Source organism: Scyliorhinus canicula, chromosome 3 (genome assembly GCF_902713615.1).
Source record: "Scyliorhinus canicula chromosome 3, sScyCan1.1, whole genome shotgun sequence".
NCBI lineage: Eukaryota > Metazoa > Chordata > Chondrichthyes > Carcharhiniformes > Scyliorhinidae > Scyliorhinus > Scyliorhinus canicula.
In genome coordinates, this window is record NC_052148.1 from 202,119,608 (window position 1) to 202,141,952 (window position 22,345).

At 44.5% G+C, this 22,345-nt stretch overlaps 1 protein-coding gene across 5 annotated transcripts in view; it reads left to right on the forward strand.

Annotated features, from left to right (window-relative positions):
• arfip1 (ADP-ribosylation factor interacting protein 1 (arfaptin 1)) overlaps positions 1-9,655 on the forward strand; it is a 175,698-nt gene extending 166,043 nt beyond the window's left edge. For all 5 annotated transcript variants that reach the window (XM_038792002.1, XM_038792004.1, XM_038792003.1 and 2 more), the window contains 2 exons: positions 4,314-4,488; positions 8,269-9,655. In XM_038792002.1, coding sequence (XP_038647930.1) covers positions 4,314-4,488; positions 8,269-8,424 — 331 coding nt within the window. In that variant the 3' untranslated portion in view covers positions 8,425-9,655. The remainder of the gene's footprint in view (positions 1-4,313; positions 4,489-8,268) is intronic.
• Positions 9,656-22,345: the final 12,690 nt, after the last annotated feature.

Below are 22,345 nucleotides of genomic sequence, written 5' to 3' on the forward strand. Positions count from 1 at the left end.
ATGTTTAATATTCATGTGTGGCCTTGAAGATGAATGTCAGCAGGGTATTCTCTGAAACTGCATGACATGTCTAATCTAGTGTGATCTTTTTCAGTCCCTCTTGGTTCCGTCTGCCTCCCTCTGTTTCAACCGTCGCCCCCAACCCCCCCCCCCCCCAATCCCCTCTCCTCATTTTCCAGCGTCAAGCCATGATGCCTTTCTGTTCTCCTTCTCACGTTTCTCCCTTTCCACCACAAGCCATCTTTACTCCTGCCTTCCTTTTCTCCTGAAATTGTAAAGGCATGTACCCCCCTAAACAAGGCTGTAGCTGTCCTTTGTGCCTCACTCATTCTCTAACATAACCCCATTATGGTATTTGTTACCGTCTCCTTAAGAGCTGTAGTTCCAACTGCCCAACCTTATCTCTAACGGTTCATGCCTAGTATGCCCCCTGGAGCTAATGTCATCAATCTCATTTCCATCACAACATCATTCCCTTAGACTCTGGCAGCATGTCAACAATAACTGCACATATCTGCATTTTCCTCCAGAATGCTCACTTACAGCAAAGATCCTTTCCATCCACAATCTTAATATGGCTTATTAACTTACTGGCTTTGACTAAAAGAGGGTGATGACACATTGCATCTTACTGGCTGTACTTCCTCCCGTGTATTGCCAAAAACATTTCAGTAGGAGTGCGGCTCTTATTAACAAGTCTCACACTAGCCTCGTTTCCCCTAATCCTCCATAGTACCTTTTTCTCCCATCGAGCTCTTCACCCTGTTCTCACTTCTCCATTAAAATCTTAATTGCTGCCTCCTCCCACCTCTCTTAGCTCCACTTTGAGTTTTTTGTCCAACATATTCTCTTAGCCTCTGCACTGTGACTCCTAATCCTCTGTGAGTTCAGTCTTCAGCTTTTGCTCTGCATCCTACCTCACAGCCTCGCTACTGTGGTTTTAATTGCTGCTCCGGCACACCTTTGTACTCTTCACAATTCTTATTCTGTTTCAATTCCACTTCATTCTGCATCAGCCCCTGGAAAGAACTTCTCTCCCCAAGTCACTTTAACTTATTTTTTCTTGTATATCTTTTTTTTAATTTAGAGTGCCCAATTCATTTTTTTCCAATTAAGAGGCAATTTAGCGTGGCCAATCCTAGCCTGCACATCTTTGGGTTGTGGGGGTGAAACCCATGCAAACACTGGGAGAATGTGCAAACTCCACACGGACAGTGACCCAGAGCCGGGATCGAATCTGGGATCTCGGCGCCATGAGGCAGCAGGGCTAACCCACTGAGCCACGGTGCTGCCCTTTTCTTATATATTTGAGCATAGCCAGAATCTTTCTAGCCAAGGCTTTATTTCCATCCTTAACAGTTAGAAAGTTCACCAATAAAGTTCAGCCTCTTTATACTGCTCTTTTTTATCTACATTCCCCTTGAAGACATCTCCTATAGGCACCAAGCCCATTTGTGCATGCATATCATCTAACTCTGGGCCGGGTGGCGCAGTGGGTTGGTCCTGCTGCCTCGTGGCGCCGGTGTCCCGGGTTCGGTCCTGGCTCTGGGTCGCTGTCCGTGTGGAGTTTGAACATTCTCCCCGTGTTTGCGTGGGTTTCACCTCCACAACCCAAAGGTGCGGGTTAGGTGGATTGGCCACGTTGAATTCCCCTTCATTGGAAAAATGAATTGGGCAATCTAAATTTATTAAAAAATAAAAATCTAACTTTGGGCCAATTCCTCTGTCGCACGATGTGGAGGAGAATCGGGCGGCCAGGCTGGGGTAAAAACGGGATATGGGTTCCTGTTTGCGATGCTCCAGTCCCCCAATGGTGGCGGGATCAGGGTTCCTGGCCACATGCCAGTAGGAGGATGCAAATTGATGCAAATGGATTGTAATGACCCATTTGCATCCACTTAGAGGTCCGGGCACCATATTCTCTGGGCCCTCACGATTCTCTAGTCCAGTGGGCCAGGAATCACGTGAGCGAGAATTACAGCAAATATTTCCCAGCATAGCCCTGACGTGGTGGACTTTGCAGTAGGCTAAGGGGGTTAGCCATTAAGGGGGGTGCCCCCAAAGTCCATCTGAGGGCCACCCCATCCCCACCAATCTAGTGGGCTGTGACAATAGTGTCCACACATGCCCACAGTTGTGAACCTTGCTTCATTCACCATTTTTATGATTCAGTAACTCTGAAGTGCTCTGACCACAATGTTGACAAACATCACCCACTACAAAGAGAATTAAGTGCTGTCAATATACAACTAAGCACTTCAAAATCACTCAAATGTGAAGCGGGGTGATTGGAAAGCACCTGTCCTCAGCAATGTGGTTGTTTCTTAACTGTCCTCTGAAATCATAGAACAATATCATAGAATTTACAGTGCAGAAGGCGGCCATTCAGCCCACCGAGTCTGCACCGGCTCTTGGAAAGAGCACCCTACCCAAGGTCAACAACCCCACCCTATCCCCATAACCCAGTAACCCCACCCAACACTAAGGGCAATTTTGGACACTAAGGGCAATTTATCATGGCCAATCCACCTAACCTGCACATCTTTGGACTGTGGGAGGAAACCGGAGCACCCGGAGGAAACCCACGCACACACGGGGAGGATGTGCAGACTCCGCACAGACAGTGACCCAAGCCGGAATCGAACCTGGGACCCTGGAGCTGTGAAGCGATTGTGCTATCCGCAATGCTACCGTGCTGCCCAATGAAATGGCTGAGCAAACCACTCGGTTCAAGGGCTGTTAGGGATGGGCAACAAAGCAACTCCCACATCCCATGGAAGAGTAAAGGGAAAATATGCCTTCATGGTCTTGTCCCTCGCTATCTCTCTAACCTCCTCTAATTCTACACTTCTTCCAAAACAAACCCTTTTCCTCTTGAGTTCAGTTTTAGACCGTAAACATTGTCTCCCATTTTGTTTCCTTTTCTTTGTACGATTTGTTTCTTCTCTTATTTTTACTTACCTGCTTTGGGCACAGCTTCTGTTTCCTTTTCTTGCTCTTCTGCCATTTACCCTCTCTTGTCTTCCAGCCCATCATTCTGTTGTACTTGTCCCACCCAACCACCTCTCGCCCAAAATCTATCATATCACTAACTTCTCCCAGTCTGCTGGAAGGCCATTGACCTGAAACATTACTATTTTTCTGTCTCCGTAGATGCTGCCTGACCTGCTGACTCCAGCAATTTCTGTTTTTATTTCCGCTTCCTCTGCATTCTCTTTCCTCAGGTCTCTGCAAAATGCCTTGGGATGTTTTTCCATGTTTAATGCAAGTTTTTGATCCAAAGATCACATACATACTCTTTGAAACGGGGGCCACTAAAAAAAGATCAGGTCAGGGTCCCTGGCTAATCTTTTTTCTCTCTCTTCCTCCCACAAACCCAGTACTGAGATGCTTCTCTACTACAAATATCAGCTGCAACCTGCAAATTCAGCATAGAATCTGGAACTTTTCTGACCTGTGGTGATCACTGAATAAACATGCTGAGCCATTTGGAGAGCTTTCTTTTTGACAATAATGCACAAAGAAATAATGATGTTAATCCTCACCACTTTTTTGTATTATTTGTAGAATAAGAAGTTGGCTTGGAGAGCTACAATGCTGCAGCGAAAACCTAGGGTGTCAGATGTCTTTTGCAAAGTTATCTGAACCCAGTGACTCAGTTACATCATTGCAATGAACCACGAGAGCTGGCAGCTTTTGTCAGCAAGCACAACTTGTCCTCTTGTAAAAATTGCAATTACATCACATGCTGTTTTGTGAGCAGCATTTCTTTATCTGGGAGTAATGGCAACACCTTTTTATGATGTAAGCTCTAGCAATGGGATAGTAAGAACAGTTGAACTCCATCTGTATTCATACAGCACTGAAACATTGGATAGTATGCATTGTATATGTGTTCTTATCTCCATGTTCTATAGGAAAGCAGGAAACTATTGCATCATATTTTATCACTGACGTTTATTATCAGTGAGGTAATGGAGAAGATTGTCTTGGGGGATATTTTAATGGCCGAATGTGGGAAATTCTTTCAACTGTACACGGTAATTTACAAAGAGAAGCTCCTGCTGCCTCTGAAGTAGTGAAACCTCCTGTACATTTGAGATGTGATTTTGTTTTTGATCTTCTAAAATAACATACAATTCTACAGAAATTGTGATTCTACTGAACATATTCTAAATTGGACTTTGATCCATTTTTATTACCCTGGCTTTCTTGAGAAAAGGTTTATTTTCAGATGCTGCTATAATTGGTTGTCATTGATTTTAAATGCTGTTTATTTTACAGTTTATGTTGTACTATGCTTTGTGCTGCAGGATAGAGTATGATGCATATCGTACTGATTTAGAGGAACTGAACCTTGGTCCTCGCGATGCCGTTACAATTCCAAAAATTGAACAGTCTCAGCTGCAGTTCCAGATTCATAAAGAGAAATTTGACAAACTTCGAGGAAGTGTTTCAGTCAAACTGAAATTTCTGGATGAAAACAAGGTATTTAAAAATTAGTTAATCTTGATGTATTATAGTGCTATAACTCTTGGGAGGGTGTACTGGAGTGTGACAAGTTTACATCGACAATTCCTATTATGAGTGTGAACATTATCTTTATTTCCAGGATCCCTTTAATGAACACGGGTTGACAAAGGGATCCTGGAAATTAAAATACTTTCAACACTTAAAATATTTAGTGGAGGAATATTTGGTGGAGGTAACCTATGAGGAAGGACATATCTTTTAATATACATAGAATTGCCTTTCCATTTAGGAGCAATATTAGACTTGCTTCAAGTGATCTGAGAACATAAAGCTGTAATAATACACAATAAATAACCGGCATGACCCTACTCAAATAAAAAAATGTATTGGGTGGGCAGCATGGTGGCACAGTGGTTAGAACTGTTGCCTCACAGTGCCAGAGACTCGGGTTCAATTCTGGCCTTGGGTGACTGTGTGGAGTTTGCATTTTCTCCCCTTGACTGCATGGGTGGTTTTCCTCCGGGTGCTCCGATCTCCTCCCAGTCCAAAGATGTGCAGGTTGGGTGGATTGGCCATGGTAAATTGCCCCTTAGTGTTCAAAGGTTGGTTAACTAAAGGTTAGTTAAGAGTATAGGGCGGGGGAGTGGGCCATGGTAGGATACTCCTTCGGAGGTGCGGTGCGGACTCGATGGGCGAAATGGCCTTGAGCACTGTAGGGATTCTATGATAGCTTGCACCCAAAGGATATCCTAATGCCCTTGACATTCAGTGGATTACTCCCCCCAACCCCACTCACCCTCAAGTGTAGTCACTGTTAAATGACCAAACTCTTGCAATTACAAAGTAAAATTTTCTACGCACAGTATCCTCCACATTTGTGTACAACATAAATGGCAGCTTAGACCAATTGGGTGAATTAGCCAGTTTCTGTGCTGCAGACTAACTGTACCTCTATATGTGTAAATGGATGCAGCAGAGAGATGTGAGGACGTTATCACAAAATAATCTTTTTTTTTTAATATAATTTTTATTGGAATTTTTTACAGAAAATATAAAACATAACGACAAACAATGAAATGCAACAAAATAACCCATAATAACTGTGACACCCCCAGACCGTATCGGCGCATGTATCACATCCCCCCACCCCCCCAACCCTAATGAACAACAAAAGAACTTTAAAAAATATTAAAATTAAATAAACAAACATAGTCATTGTCGGCCCCTCCCCTTTTCCCTCCCCGGGTTGCTGCTGCTGCTGTCCCCGTACCCTATCGTTGAGCCAGAAAGTCGAGAAAAGGCTGCCACCGCCTAAAGAACCCTTGTACCGACCCTCTCAGGGCGAATTTGACCTTCTCATGTCATTGATCCAGGTCTCCACGCTTGGGGGCCTCGCATCCTTCCATTGTAGCAAGATCCTTCGCCGGGCTACTAGGGACGCAAAGGCCAGCACACCGGCCTCTTTCGCCTCCTGCACTCCCGGCTCCAACCCAACCCCAAAAAATCACAAAATAATCTTGAACACACCACAGCAAAGGTGCTGGCATAAACCAGCCTGGTTTGGTTGTCACCAAACCATGCAATGTGAAGAGGAATTAAAAACAGAAAATGCTGGAAAAACTCAGCTGGAAATTAACGTTACAAGTTCGTATGACTCTTCTTCAAAGCTGAATAGAGATAGGAATGCGATGGATTTTATTCTATGGAAGAGGCAGATGACGAAGCTGGATCAAAATAGAAAGTCAGGGATAGGTGGGAACTCAAAGATTTGACAAAGATGTCATGTACACAGGACAAAGGGAGTGTTATTGGTAGTGTAAAAGACTAACGGTGCTGCGCGTGGCATAAAGGTAAGCTAGCAGAATACGGGCCGGTGCCCTGTGAAAGCAAACATAAGATCAAGCTACAGTTTGCGGGGCGGGGGTTTGAGTAAAAATGATTTAAAAACTAGATCAAAAATGGAGGAGAGAGTTCATGGTCTGAAATTGTTGAATCTAGAAGGCTATAACATGTCTGATCAGAAGATGTAGTGTTGCTCCTCTGGTTTACATTAGACAACGGGATGTGAAGAGGTTAACACAGCACTTTCACAAAATCAAGAAACTTCCTCCAGACTGTAGAATGCACTTCATCTCCATTGAGAAGACGGCTGAACTCAGACAAGCCTGCATCTTATCTTCGATTGTGATTGACTTTGTGATGAGACATTTACTACAAAAACTTGCATTTATAGTAAAGTAAAATCCTCTCAAAGCATTTCAAAGAGTGCTATGATTTAACACCGAGTCATATGTGGAAAGATGGTCTAAAAGATAGATTTTGGGGAGCATCTTAAAGGAGGGATTGGAGAGGTTTAGAGAGACAATTTCAAAGCTTACAGCTTTTGCTGCTAATGGCATGCTGCCAATGGTGAAGTGACTGGAAGCTGTGTTGTGCAAGAGGCCAAAATTGAAGGATTTCTTGGAGGGTTAGAGCAGGTTGAAGAGAGGCCACAGGGATTGAAAAACAAATTTACCTAGCGTCCAATCAGCTGTTGCTTGGAGAACCTGGGAACTCAAACTTTATCTTGAGGTTCCAAACGGAGCAATACTCATGAGTCCTTCAGCTAGAAAATTGTGCAGCAAGACCTTCATTGGGAACTATGAGTGCTGCCTGTCCAGGCCGTTCACCTTTGAAGTTAACTAAAGTTCCTACTGAGTAAAGCTTTGTGCTACTTTTATACTAATTTTAGAAATCAAGCTATCACTGAATACAGTTTAAAAATTTATTTGTTCCTGAGATGGGCGTCCCTGTCAAGGTCCACATTTATTCCCCATCCCTAATTTCCCTCGAGACATTTCTTGAACTGCTGCTCATATGGTGTAGGTACACCCACAATGATACAAGAAAGGGAATTCAAGGATTTTGAGGCTGTGACAGTGAAGGAATGGCAATATATTTCCAAGTCACGATAATGTGTGACTTGGAGGAGAACTTGCAGGTAGTGGTGTTCCCATGGTTGTGCTGCCCTTGTCCTTCTATGTGATAGAGATCATGGGTTTGGGAGGTGCTGTCAAAGGAGCCTTGGTGAGTTGCTGCAATGCATCTTGTAGATGGTACACATTGCTGCCACTGTGCATTGGTGGTGGAGGGAGTGGGCATTTAAGGTGATGGACGGGGTGTCAATAAAGTGGAGGTAAGTAGAGAGTATGGGAACTGGAAGTTTTCCCTGGTGACTTTGCTAATATTTACCATCAACCAACACCACAAAGGCAGATTATGTGGTTATTATCATATTTGTCGGACCTTCCTGCGTGTAAATTTGCTATGTTTCCTACAGCGACTACACTTCAAAAATTAAAGCACTTTTGGATTTCCTGAGGGTGTGAAAAGCACTTTATAAATGCATTTTCTTTCTTTCTTTATTCATTATTATTAATGCTTGATTGATTTTCTGTAACTGAATAAGCTAGAAAGGCAAGGTTCAAGGAGAAGGTTAATTACTGCTATAAATGAAATCCTAGGTCATGAGAGTGATTCAATTCTATTTAAATTCCAAAATATACAGTGTGTTGTGTATAGTATAAGTGCATTTAATATAATTTTAGTATTCCATTCATATTTAGCTGTCTTAAAGTTGCAGTTATTTCGTTGAGCAGATTGAGGCAAATATTAATAGTCTGCAGTGAGTCCGTCTATTGCATTTGTATTGTCTTGAAGAGCGGGGAAGTTATTGGTGTTTTCTGTTACAGAATCTTGCACTGTATAATTTTGAATGAAGGAGATTTGAATAGTGATGATTCTGCCTTTCCACAGATCAAAGTGATGCACAACCAGCTCCTTCTCTTTCACAATGCTGTATCTGCCTACTTTGCTGGTAACCAGCATCAACTTGAACAAGTGCTCAAACAATTCCACATCAAGTTGAAGGCTCCTGGTTCTGACGGTCCTTCCTGGCTGGAGGAACAGTGATGTCTCAAAACCCGAAGAAATGATTAACGCAGTTATAAAATCTATTTGATTTTTTTTCATGTTATGAGACAGGGAGGCAGTAAAATTGTGGTCAAGGATATAGCTGTTTCTCACCTTTTTTTGCTATATGTTAATCTGAAAAATAGATCAGATATGGTCATTTTATGTAACTGAATAAACTTTATAAGACCAAGACCTAAGAAAAATATTCCTTTTTGTACAGGGGTTAGAGGGGGATAGTTAGTGTATACCTACTTTCAGATTTGCACTGAACAGTAACTATAGATTGGTTTGGTGTTTCCTGGTCACTACAGTGTAATTGTTTGAAAACATGATAGACAATTTTATATACAGGTTATTTCACAAAAAGGGTACCTGAGTTCACAAAGCAAGTGAATAGTTAAGCAAAATGTAATGTTTGCAGAGCAATAGGATAGCCCCTGAATGAAGCACCTGTGCTGAGTAAAATGGCTACTTTAGCACTCCAAATTCCGGCCAGTACTGTTCTTCCAATAGACTGTTTAACTTTATTACAACAGCATCAAGCAATGACATAGTAATATTTGCAAACACCTGGTGACATGTGCAAACTTGTTAACTCGGTGCCATTTACTCTCCAGATTTACTTGCCTTTGATTTGACATCATTGCTATTTTCTTAAAGGTGTAACTTTAATTAAGCAACGTACCAGCCTTATGTCTACAATCGTGTGCCTTTAACAATACATTTTCCCATTCAGTCAAGTTACTGAAGTTCTTGAAACATTTTATGATTAGCTGTTATCATCTTGCCACCTCCAAGACGACATGGGGAGGGAGTGGAGAAGGGTGAAAAACGAGATTGAGTTAATTATTTCCTCATATTTCTGTTGTGGGATTCTATTAGCTGCATTTGACTTCAATCTTCTGGCCATGCTCTCTTTTCCTTTTGGTAGTGTTCTGTTATTCACTGATTTTTTCTTTCATTCTATGTAAACAGTCTTTGAAATTAATGCTCCTACATGTAATTTTTTTGGATTGTCATTCTGTTTAAGCTTTATGGCAATGCCTCCTGCCTTCTGTATATCGAATATTTAACATTAAATTAACCTCATATTTTAATGTAAATCATAATTGCATTATTTAATTATTTTCTCTATGGTTATCAGCCACTATTTGCTATTGAAGTTAATATCCGGATTGTGCCTCTATTATAAATACACTATGTACAAATTAAAAGGTGTTTGCTGCAAGCCAAGTTTCTGAATGTTATTGTTTTAAAAAGAACACATGGAATATTTTTAAATCTAATTGTAAGAATACATATGCCTAAATGGGATTGAGTCTGCAGCTTTTTCATATTGCTGCATATTCATGAGCTTTTCCCCAGAATGTTTTTGCAATAAAGGGTTTTGAGTTCATGGGGAACCTGTGTGAAATAAGAGTGTCAGTCTGTGGTCCAGTAGGTATCAGAATCTCACCAAAGGAAGATGACATGGTTACAGTTCTGATACTTGTAACCTAGTTACTCTGTGTCTTAAACACTATTCATGCTATTATTGTGGACATTTAGTGAAAGAGCACTTATCCATGAAAGGACATTTATTGATACCAGCAGAATTTCCTTCACATAGAATCTGATGTTTACAGCTTACCGAAAAAAATAGTCCTGGGAAAATATTCTCACTTGCGTAGTCAAAGCAGAAAACCGTCACTATTTTTTTCATCTTGATGGCATTCATCACAATCTGTTTCCTGAACAGTAGCATGAAGTGCAGTATGTCATCTTGCTGGCTGGCGTGGGGCACTGCTTACAAAAAAAGAATAAATCATGCTGTTTTGTTTTCTGTTCTGTCCTATCTCTCTAGCCCCCTGAAACTCTGCAATTGTTCCAGACCAGACGACATTAAGGTGTGCAACAATAAATGAAATGATTTGTGTTGACTACCTTTCCAGGAGGAATATCATGGTCTTCCTAAAATAGACAGCTTGAAACAGTTATTAAATCAAGCCCACTTAGAATCATTCCATTTACAAGGTGTATCCCAATCTGCCAAGCATGAACCGCTCCGAAACATAAATTAGGATTCTGTATGGTAAATTCAGCGCATGCCCACACCCACTAGCCCTGGAAGTCACAATTGAATTTTGAGAGGTTCAGGAAATGAGTTACTTGAAGTTGTGGCAAATGTCCTCTGAGGCAGGATGCCCTGCCTCCAACTATCCGCTGCGCTTCACTCCTGTCAACACCACCAGGAGCGGTGGCCACTGCCGGAACTGCAGGAGGTCTTAGATCAGTAATCATTTAGGAGGCCCAAACTACAAGTGGGGTTGCGGATTGCAACGGCCAATCACGCATGCATCCGGTAGGGATGGAGGGTTTCATAGTGGAGGGTCAGAGGCTGCCCGATCAGATGGATCCCCTGACCCCCTTCAAACTTATCGGGAAGCTGCCAGGACGCCACTGGCAGTGCACTGCAGCTGCTTGTAAATTAGTGGGAAGAGTGCCTTAAGAAGTTATTAATTGGCAGTTCAGGAGCCCATTGATCTGAGAGTGAACAGGTCATTCACCACCTCGCCCACTGGTAAAATGCCAATGGAGGTGGGATGGGCAATAGACACAGCAACCCCCACCATCCCAACTGATTTTACCCCAGCCACTGCTCCTTGCCTCCCAGTAACATCTGGGATCCATAAATACTTCCAAAACTTGGCACCATTTGATCTGGGTGGGGGAGGCAAGTACTGGGTATGCATGAATTTACCTGAGAAGGTATTTTGTTCTTGAAGCATAACATTAACAAAATACTGAATTTGACAATGGATACACAATTTACATGAAACCTCATAAGCAGAATTAAACTGCTCGATAGATTTTGTTTATTTTGAGCTGTATTGGTGAGCCAAGGAGGAGGGAGGGGTGGGGAACAAACTCAGCCAATGATTGACAGTTTACTGTTTGTTTTGAGCCTAATTTACAAACACTATATATTGCAAGGTGTCTGTTTGGAATGGTCATTACGTATGTTAAATTATTGTTTCAAATATCAGTAACATTACGTTGGTATCGTCCACAAATACATTTGAAGCTCACTCCAGATAAGTTTAATCAGTTCACTATGCATAGCCAGGTTTCTTTAGCAAGCTTCAAAACTAACTTTCTACTAGAAATGTTTTCATGCAGTTTTTACCTGCTTAACTGGCAATATTCTGAAGCATTTGCAGGATTTAAATATTTAAAATTGACTTAAGACATAGAAGCAGAAATAGGCCATTCGGCCCACTGACTCTGCTCCACCATTCAATAAGATCATGACTGATCTGATGTCATAATCCTCAACTCCACTTTTCCGCCTTAGCCTCACAACTCTCAATCCCCTTAGTGATAAAATCTGTCTATCTCAGCCTTTGAACAAATTTTATGACCCTGTAATAACTTTGTCAAGGCCTGTTTTCCATCATCAAATCCCTTTATTGAAGTATTGAAAAAGGCTGCTGCCGCTATTTACGATACCTGCGTCCAAACTAGGGGACCTATCGAGATGCCGATCCAGGTAGGAGCAACGGGTATTAAGCTCCCGCAGTACATTTCCTATTGGTCGACCTACTACCTGCTTCATGGGGGAGTTCACATTCCACAAATCTCATGGGGACATCTACTGACGATCCCCCATGTCCTTCATAGCCACCATAACAGCCCTTCTCCTTCAAGTCCCTTTCTCCCTCAGTACCCCAGCAGCAAGGGTGGGTCGAATTGGAGACCTTCGCTTTCGGAGAGAGTGTCAAAGAGTTACTAACACTGGTTGTTCCTCAACATCTGCTTCAGTTGGAATCCAACTTCCTCTGCTTCCATCTCTCAACCCAAGTCCTCGTTATCCAGTGGAGAGGGGGGTCTCTTCGGACTGTTGCCCTGCACAAGCAGTGGTCACCTCTGTGAGGTTTACAGGGGGTGGATTCCCAACTTCTGTGGACCTTAACCTGGACCTTCGCTTTGTAGGATACTGGTTCCATTTCCTCCATTATGATTCCAGGGACCAGCCGGAGCCATCTGCAGTTCCTCACTCCACATCACCTGGCTTGGATATTCTTTTGGATCTTGCAGAATCATAATTTATTTTCTGGTCCTCGGGTTGGGACTCCACCCTCCACGTCAGGTTTGAGAATAGTAGGCATAGCCTTGCATGAAGCTGCAGTTCCATTAACGGTTCCACCAGGGTAATTTAATTTCACTAGCTTGATGGGGAGGGCGAAAGCTGATTTTCTGAGGTGGGACAATCGCCTTCTGTTGGCGGGTCAGGTGCAGGCAGTAAAGATGGCTGGTTTTGCTGTGATTCCTTGTTTCAATGCCTTGCCGGTCTTTTTGCTCGAGGTGTTTTTTAGGGGGTGGATAGGCTGATCTGCTTGCTTGTTTGGGCAGAGAAGGTGGCTAGGATTAGGAAGGTGATGCTGCAGAAGGGCTGGGGGGGGGGGGGGGGGTGGCTGGTGGCGGTTAGGCCTCCCAACTTTGTTGTACTGTTATTGGGTGGCAAATGCAGAGAATGTTCGGGGCTGGAGCAGGGAGGGAGGGGGACTTTGTGGGTGAGGATGGAGGTGGGCATTAGCAGGTTGCGGATGCTGGCAACGGCGCCGCTCCCGATGGCCCCAGGGAAGTATAGGGTGAATCCGGTGGTGATAGCCATGTTGAAGATCTGGAGGCAGTTTAGATAGCATTTTTGGTTGGGAGCTGGGTCGGGGGTGGAGCCAATTGTAGTGTTGGAGGTCGTGGGGCCCATACAGTTTATCTCCAACTATTTGGAGTGTGTGTTCTATGTTCTATGATTCTATGCACCCATGGCCTGCCTGGCTGCTCCCATGGGTATAGGGAGGCTGAAGGAGGGAGTTTCTCATTGTCCTGGCATAAATTGCATTGCTTCACCAAGTCAGTGATGCCTGAACCGAGACCAGGCCACCATGTGTAGCTCCTGGTGAGCATTTTCATTTTAGATATCCCAAGATCATCATGTGTTTCCAATAGCAAAAACAAAATACTGGACAATCTCAGCAGGTCTGACTACCTGTGGAGGAAAAGGGAGCTCACGTAAGCTTTGACAAAGAGTCATCCAGATTCAAAACGTTAGCTCTCTTCTCTCTCCATTGATGCTGTCAGACCTGCTGAGGTTGTCCAGTATTTTCTGTTTTTGTTTCAGATTCCACCATCCACAGTAATTTGCTTTTATCTGTGTAGTTCCAGTAGAATTGGGTGTCACCCTGGGCAGGGGACAGCTACCTGGGACCCCCAAAGAATGATCCCGTCCTCAGCACTGACTTTATCTTTATTGGTCAGATAAGGTTTTGTGTCATCTGAGGGTTGGACTCCGCCGTTCAGGATCATATGCTTCAATTTTGACAGTGTTGGATCCCTTTGTGTCTTGGTCGTGATTTGCTTTGCAGCTACTGGTAAAGTCTCAAAAGAATTTAAGGTCGTGGTGACCTCTTCCAATGCTGGCAAGAAAACTTGGCTTGTGGACAGTGGTAGGCAACTCAAGGCATCAGAGTTGGCTATTAGTGTTCCTGGGCGGTGTTCTAAGAGCTATTCATAAGCTGCAAATAATGAAGCCCATGCTGTATCCAGGCAGATGCAATAGTGGGGAGTGCCTTGTCTTCCTTAAAAAGTCTTTCACAGTAATGTGTGTAGAAGAGACAGCAAGGATGCTAGATTTGGGATAAAATTCCCATAATAATTTACTAATCCCAGGAAGGATTTCCATTCCGCGGTGTTTCTTGGAGTTGGTGGGTCCCTGATGGCCCTTGCCTTGTCCTTCTGTGGCCCTTTTTAAACCACCCCAAAGCCCAAGCCTCACTTTGATCGCTTGGAAAACACTTTTTTCCCTTTTTAGATGTACCCCAGCTTTCAGAAATCAGCGCAAGGCCTCTTCTAGATTGAAGTACCCGTGAGCAGAACGTCATCCAAGTACACATCACTTTAGGTAACTGTTGGAGTATGTTCTCCATGATCTGTTGGAATATGGCATATGCTGATGAGACCCCAAAGGGCAAGCAAGTGTACTCATGAAAGCGTGTTGATAACGTATTTGTGGGAAGGCATGTCTAATTCGCGTTGAAGATTGGTGTGGCTCGTTTCTAACGCAGTGAATGTCTGGCCACCTGAAAGCTTAGCATATTGGTCTTCTATTCGCAGCATAGGCCACCTATCCAGTTTGAAAATCCGATTGACTGTAAGCTTATAATCCCCACAGAGGTGGACCAATTTGTCTGGTTTAAAGACGGGAACGACAGGTGCTGCCCACTCTGCGAATTGCAGGGTCTTGTAGGACCTAGATGTTCCAGGCGCCCAAGCTCAGTCTCTACCTTATCCAACAGGGAATATGGACTTGGTCTTGCTCTAACATATTTAGGCATAGCATCGGGATCGACACAAATTTTGGCACTGGCTCCTTTAATTTTTCCAAGGCCCTCCTGGAAGCTTCAGGGTATTTGCTGATAACTTCTTGCAGTCCTCCCACGCCCAGCCAGGCAATTTCTAGCCACTTCGGCCTGATCCACTTGAGCTAATCTCTCCCCATAAGACTGAGGACTCCATCAGCTGGGCTCATTGCTGTCTGGAGGTCATTGTGGTGCTCTTAATCCGCAACGGTCCCCCCTCGTAGGTGATTAGTCTGGCCCTAGTCTTTCCTAAACTCAAGGGGTAGATACCAGTTTGGAGGCAAAGAAAAGTCTGCTCCACATTGACAGACATGGCAGCTCCCGTGCCCACCTCCATTTTCAATGGCTGACCGTTTACCAGCAATTCCACCATTATTGGATGATACAGTTTAGTTGCATTGTCTCTGCTTCAGGGAGTCGGTATACCTGCATTGTATGAGCTTGTACTGGCCTTGAACTCTTCCCTGAATAGCAGGTGTATTGCCTAATCCTATAGCTTTGCCTTGGTTCTGCCCTTTTACAAGTGTTCACAATAGTCCATCGTCAGTGCTCGCGCTTCAGCAATATATATATTAAAATTGGAACGATACAGAGAAGATTAGCACAGCACAATAGTCCATCATTTTTCATCTGCACATTTCCGGAGCAGATTCCCGAGCATCCTTAAGACTGTCATATTTCCTTGACTGCTAGGGGATGCAAACTGAGCTCCAATCTGGTGATGGATTATTCACACAGGTGACTTCAGTTAAAGAAAGGTCAATTTTACATGAGGCCACTCCCCCTCAACTAGAGGACATTGCTTTATGATGCCCTTGTGGCTCCTGAGCAAATTTTTCTGCATTCTCCAGTGATGGGGGAGGGGTTCTACCTTCTGACGGCAGAGTGTTGACGCTGTCGTAAAAACCGGAGAGTTTAACGACGGCATCATCGGACCGCTAAGTGTAGCGATCCTCTGCCCTACAGGAGGCCAGCACGGCACTGGAGCGACCCACGCCGCTCCAGCTGCCGATACTGGCGTCAAAAAGGCACCGCGGGTCTGCGCATGCGCCCTGGGACCGGTGCAAATGTGCGCCTGCGTGGTAACTTCCTTCTCTGCGCCGGCCCCGACGCAACATGGCATAGGGCTATATGGTCAGTGTGGAGTAAAAGAGGCCACTACCAGGAGAGGCCGGCCCGCCGATCGGTAGGCCCCGATCGCAGGCCAGGCCACAGTGGAGGCCCCCCCCCCCCCGGGTCGGACCCCCCCTCCCACCCCCACCAGGCTGCCCCCAACAGGATGGATGCCAAGGTCCCCCCAGGTAAGACCAGATGTGAATGACGCCGGCGGGACTCGGGCTTTTCTGGCGGCCTCTCAGCCCATCCCAGGCGGAGAATCGCTGGGGGGTGGTGGGGGGCGTAGAGCGCGCACCGGCGCCAATGGCACCAATTCTCTGGTGACCGGCGTTGGGGTGGCGTTGCGCGAATCGCGCCGGCCCGGCGATTTTCCGAACCGGCGTGGGCTGAGAGAATCCCGCCCAATTTTATCTCAATGGCTTTTTTGAGATCCAAATTGGGCTCTGCCAATAACTTCTTTTGAGTTGTCACGTTGTTTATTCTGCAGACAATCGGTCTCGCAACATTTCGGCCCAGGATGGGATATATTCACAATGTTCTGCCAGTTTCCACAATCTGGTCAGAAATTCAGTGGCAGGTTCCCTGGGGTTCTCCCGGCCGTGTTAAAGAGTTACCTCTGGAGGATGATAGGGGGCTTTGGGTCATAGTGATTTCACTACAAGCTCAGCAAACGTCTTTGAGTCAAGGGCACCTGGTTTGGTCTGGCTTACTATCATGCCGAATAAGACCATAAGACATAGGGGCAGAATAAGGCCACTCGGCCCATCGAGTCTGCTCCGCCATTCAATCATAGAACATAGAACATTACAGCGCAGTACAGGCCCTTCGGCTCTCGATGTTGCACCGACCTGTGAAACCACTCTAAAGCCCATCTACACTATTCCCTTATCGTCCATATCCAATGACTATTTGAATGCCCTTAGTGTTGGCGAGTCCACTACTGTTGCAGGCAGGGCATTCCTTACTGAAATGAAAAAATGAAAATCACTTATTGTCACGAGTAGGCTTCAATGAAGTTACTGTGAAAAGCTCCTCGTCGCCACATTCCGGAGCCTGTCCGGGGAGGCTGGTACTGGAATCGAACCGTGCTGCTGGCCTGCTTTAAAAGCCAGCGATTTAGCCTAGTGAGCTAAACCAGCCCCTACTACTCTCTGAGTAAAGAACCTACCTCTGACATCTGTCCTATATCTATCTCCCCTCAATTTAAACCTATGTCCCCTCGTGCCAGACATCACCATCTGAGGAAAAAGGCTCTCACTGTCCACCCTATCTAATCCTCTGATCATCTTGTATGCCTCAATTAAATCACCTCTTAACCTTCTTCTGTCCAACGAAAACAGCCTCAAGACCCTCAGCCTTCCCTCATAAGATCTTCCCTCCATACCAGGCAACATCCTGGTAAATCTCCTCTGCACCCTTTACAATGCTTCCACATCCTTCCTATAATGCGGCGACCAGAATTGCGCACAATACTCCAAATGCGGCCGCACCAGAGTTTTGTACAACTGCAACATGACCTCATGGCTCCGAAACTCAATCCCTCTACCAATAAAAGCTAACACACCGTACGCCTTCTTAACAACCCTCTCAACCTGGGTGGCAACTTTCAGGGATCTATGTACATGGACACCGAGATCTCTCTGCTCATCCACACTACCAAGAATCTTACCATTAGCCCAGTATTCTGTCTTCCTATTACTCCTTCCAAAATGAATCACCTCACACTTTTCTGCATTAAACTCCATTTGCCACCTCTCAGCCCAGCGCTGCAGCTTATCTATGTCCCTCTGTAACTTGTAACATCCTTCTGCACTGTCCACAACTCCACCGACTTTAGTGTCATCTGCAAATTTACTCATCCATCCTTCTACGCCCTCCTCCAGGTAATTTATAAAAATGACAAACAGCAGTGGCCCCAAAACAGATCCTTGTGGTACACCACTAGTAACTGGACTCCAGTCTGAACATTTCCCATCAACCACCACCCTTTGTCTTCTTCCAGCTAGCCAATTTCTGATCCAAACTGCTAAATCACCCTGAATCCCATGCCTCCGTATTTTCTGCAATAGCCTACCGTGGGGAACCTTATCAAACGCTTTACTGAAATCCATATACACCACATCAACTGATTTACCCTCATCCACCTGTTTGGTCACCTTCTCAAAGAACTCAATAAGGTTTGTGAGGCACGACCTACCCTTCACAAAACCGTGTTGACTATCTCTAATCAAATTATTCCTTTCCAGATGATTATACATCCTATCTCTTATAAACCTTTCCAAGACTTTGCCCACAACTGAGTAAGGCTCACTGGTGTATAGTTACCGAAGTTGTCTCTACTCCCCTTCTTGAACAAGGGGACAACATTTGCTATCCTCCAGTCTTCTGGCACTATTCTTGTAGACAAAGATGATTTAGAGATCAAAGCCAAAGGCTCAGCAATCTCCTCCCTAGCTTCCCAGAGAATCCTAGGATAAATCCCATCCGGCCCAGGGGACTTATCTATTTTCACACTTTCCAGAATTTCTAATACATCCTCCTTATGAGTCTCAAGCCCTACTAGTCTAGTAGCCTGTATCTCAGTATTCTCCTCGACAACATTGTCTTTTTCCTGTGTGAATACTGACAAAAAATATTCATTTAGTGCCTTTCCTATCTCCTCGGACTCAACGCAAAACTTCCCATTACTGTCCTTGACTGGCCCTACTCTTACCCTAGTCATTCTTTTATTCCTGACATATCTAAAGAAAGCTTTAGGGTTATCCTTGATCCTACCAGCCAAAGACTTCTCATGTCCTCACTTGGCTCTTCTTAGCTCTCTCTTTAGGTCTTTCCTAGCTAACTTGTAACTCTCGAGCACCCTAACTGAACCTTCACGTCTCATCTTTACATAAGCCTCCTTCTTCCTCTTGACAAGTGTTTCAACTGCTTTAGTAAACCACGGTTCCCTCGCTCGACCATTTCCTCCCTGCCTGACAGGTACATACTTATCAAGGACAGGCAGTAGCTTTTCCTTGAACAAGTTCCACATTTCCATTGTGCCCATCCCCTGCAGTTTTCTTCTCCATCCGATGCATCCTAAGTCTTGCCTCATCGCATCATAATTGGTTCATTACCCAGTACCAAATCCAATGTGGCCTCGCCTCTTGTTGGCCTATCTACATAGGAAACACTCCTGCACACATTGGACAAAAACTGACCCATCTAAAGTACTCAAACTATAGCGTTTCCAGTCAATATTTGGAAAGTTAAAGTCTCCCATAACAACTATCCTGTTGCTTTCGCTCCTATCCAGAATCATCTTTGGAATCCTTTCCTCTACATCTCTGAAACTTTTCGGAGGCCTATAGAAAACCCCTAACAGGGTGACCTCCTTTCCTGTTTCTAACCTCAGCCCATACTACCTCAGTAGACGAGTCCTCATCAAACTTCCTTTCTGCCACCGTAATACTGTCCTTGACTAACAATGCCACCCCTCCCCCTCTTTTACCACCTTCCCTGAGCTTCCTGAAATATCTAAACCTAGGCACCTGCAACAACCATTCCTGTCCCTGCTCTATCCATGTCTCCGAAATGGCCACAACATCGAAGTCCCAGGTACCAACCCATGCCGCAAGTTCACCCACCTTATTCCGGCTGCTCCTGGCATTGAAGAAGACACACTTTAAACCACCTTTCTGCCTCCTGGTACACTCCTGCAACTTTGAAACCTTACTCATGACCTCACGACTCTCAACCTCCTGTATACTGGAGCTAAATATCATGGCTGATATTTTTCTCATCCCCATTCCCCTGCCTTCTCCCACAACCCCTGATCCCCTTATTAATCAAGAACCTATCTGTCTCTGTCTTAAAGACACTCAATGATTTGGCCTCCGCAGCCTTCTGCGGCAAAGAGTTCCACAGATTCACCACCCTCTGGCTAAAGAAATTCCTTCTCATCTCCGCTATAAAGGATCGTCCCTTTAATCTGAGACTGTGTCCTCTGCTTCTAGTTTTTCCTACAAGTGGAATTTTTCCAAGGCCAGCACATCCTCCTTTAGATATGGGGCCCAAACTGCTCACAATACCTCAGAAGTACATCCCTGGTCTTGTATTCTAGCTCTCTCAACATGAATGCTAACATTGCATTTGTCTTCCTAACTGCCGACTGAACCTGCACATTAACCTTAAGAGAGTCATGAACAAGGACTCCCAAGTCCATTTGTGCTTGTGATTTCCCAAGCAGTTCCCCATTTACAAAATAGTCTATGCCTCCATTTCTCCTTCCAAAGTACGTAACCTCACACTTTTCCACATTGTATTCCATCTGCCATTCCTTTGCTCACTCTCCTAGCCTGTCAAAGTCCTTCTGCAGCCTGCCATCTTCCTCAATACTACCTGTCCCTCTACAGATCTTTGTATCTTCTGCAAAATTCGCAACAGTGCCTTCAGTTCCTTGTTCCAGATCATTAATGTATATTGTGAAAAGTTGTGGCCCCAGCACAGACCCCTGAGGCGCCCCACTAGTCAACAGCTGCCATATTGAAAAAGACCCCTTTATCCCCACTCTCTGCCTTCTGCCAGTCAGCCAATCCTCTATCCATGCCAGGATCTTACCCTGAACACCATGGGCTCTTAACTTATTCCCAGTCTCCGATGTGGCTCATTGTCAAAGGTCTTCTGAAAATCTAAATAAATCACGTCCAGTGGTTCTCCTTTGTCTAACTTGCTTGTTACTTCCTCAAAGAACTCTAACAGAGGGCAGCACGGTGGTGCAGTGGTTAGCATTGCAGCCTCACAACGCCGAGGTCCCAGGTTCGATTCGTCTCTGGGTCACTGTCCATGTGGAGTTTGCACATTTTCCCCATGTTTGCATGGGTTTCGTCTCCAGAATCCAAAGATGTGCAGGCTAGGTGGTTTGGTCACGCTAAAATTGCCCCTTAATTGGAAAAAATGAATTAGGACTCTAAATTTTCTTTTTAAAAATTAAAGAACAGATTTGTCAGACATGATCTCCCTTTGACAACGCCGTGCTGACTCAGTCCCATTTTATCATGCACTCCTAAGTACTCTGCAATCTCATCTTTAATAACGGACTCTAAAATCTTACCAATGACCGAAGTCAGGCCAACCAGCCTATAATTTCCCATCTTCTGCCTCTCTCCCTTCTTAAACAGTGGTGTTACATTAGCCACCTTCCAGTCCTCTGGGACCCTTCCTGCCTCCAGTGATTCCTGAAAGATCACCACCAATGCCTCCACAACCTCCTCAGCTATCTCCTTTAGAACCCTGGGGTGTAGTTCATCCGGTCCAGATGATTTATCCACCTTTCTAACTTTCAGTTTCCCCAGAACCTTCTCCTTAGTGATGGTCACTGCACTCACCTCTGCCCCCTGGTTCTCCTGGAGCTCTGGCACCCCACTGGTGTCTTCCACCATGAAGACTGATGCAAAGTAACTATTCAGTTCCTCTGCCATTTCTTTGTTTCCTATTATTACTTCTCCAGCCTCATTTTCCAGTGGTCCAATGTCTATTTTTGCCTCTCTCTTACCTTTTATATATTCAAAAAACTCTTCCTATCTTCCTTTATATTACTAGTTAGCTTGCACTCATATTTCATCTTAACCCCCCTTATTGCTTTTTTAGTTGTCCTCTGCTCGCTTTTAAAGGCTTCCCAATGCTCTGGCTTCCCACTAATCCTTGCCATTTTGTATATTTTTTCTTTTGCTTTTATGCTGTCCTTGACATCCCTCGTCAGCCATGGATGCCTTGTCCTCTCCTTAGCATGTTTCCTTCTCCCTGGGATGAATTTCTGTTGTGCCTCCCGAATAACCCCAAAAGAATCCTGCTGTTTAACTGTCTTCCCTGTTAGGCTCCTTTTCCAGTCAACTCTGGCCAGCTCCTCCCTCATGTCTTTGTAGTTTACCCTTATTTAATTGTAATGCCGTTACATCTGATTCCAGCTTCTCCCTCTCAAACTGCAGGGTAAATTCTATCATATTGTGGTCACTGCTCCCTCAGGATTCATTCACCTTAAGTTCCCTAATCAAGTCTGCCTCATGGAAGGTGTAGTGATCACAAATATACATGAAGCTCTTTTGAAGAACTAAACTATTCTTTAGTATTTATTAACACTACTAAATTTGAGTTCTACACTTATTCTGAATTGCAAAAGATTTAAACTACACTCACTAATGCTATCTACTAATTATAACTATTATATCTTAACTAACGCTGCAATACACTATGAATCTTATCTCCTTCAGCAGTCTAATCTCCCCCCGCCCCACTTAGCTTAAGAGCCAGTGCAATTTATAGTACTGTCCCTTAGCTCCCTCTACTGGCTAGGCTTAACATTACATTAACTCTTCACATGTTTGGGCAGCACGGTGGCACAGTGGTTAGCACTGCTACCACACGAC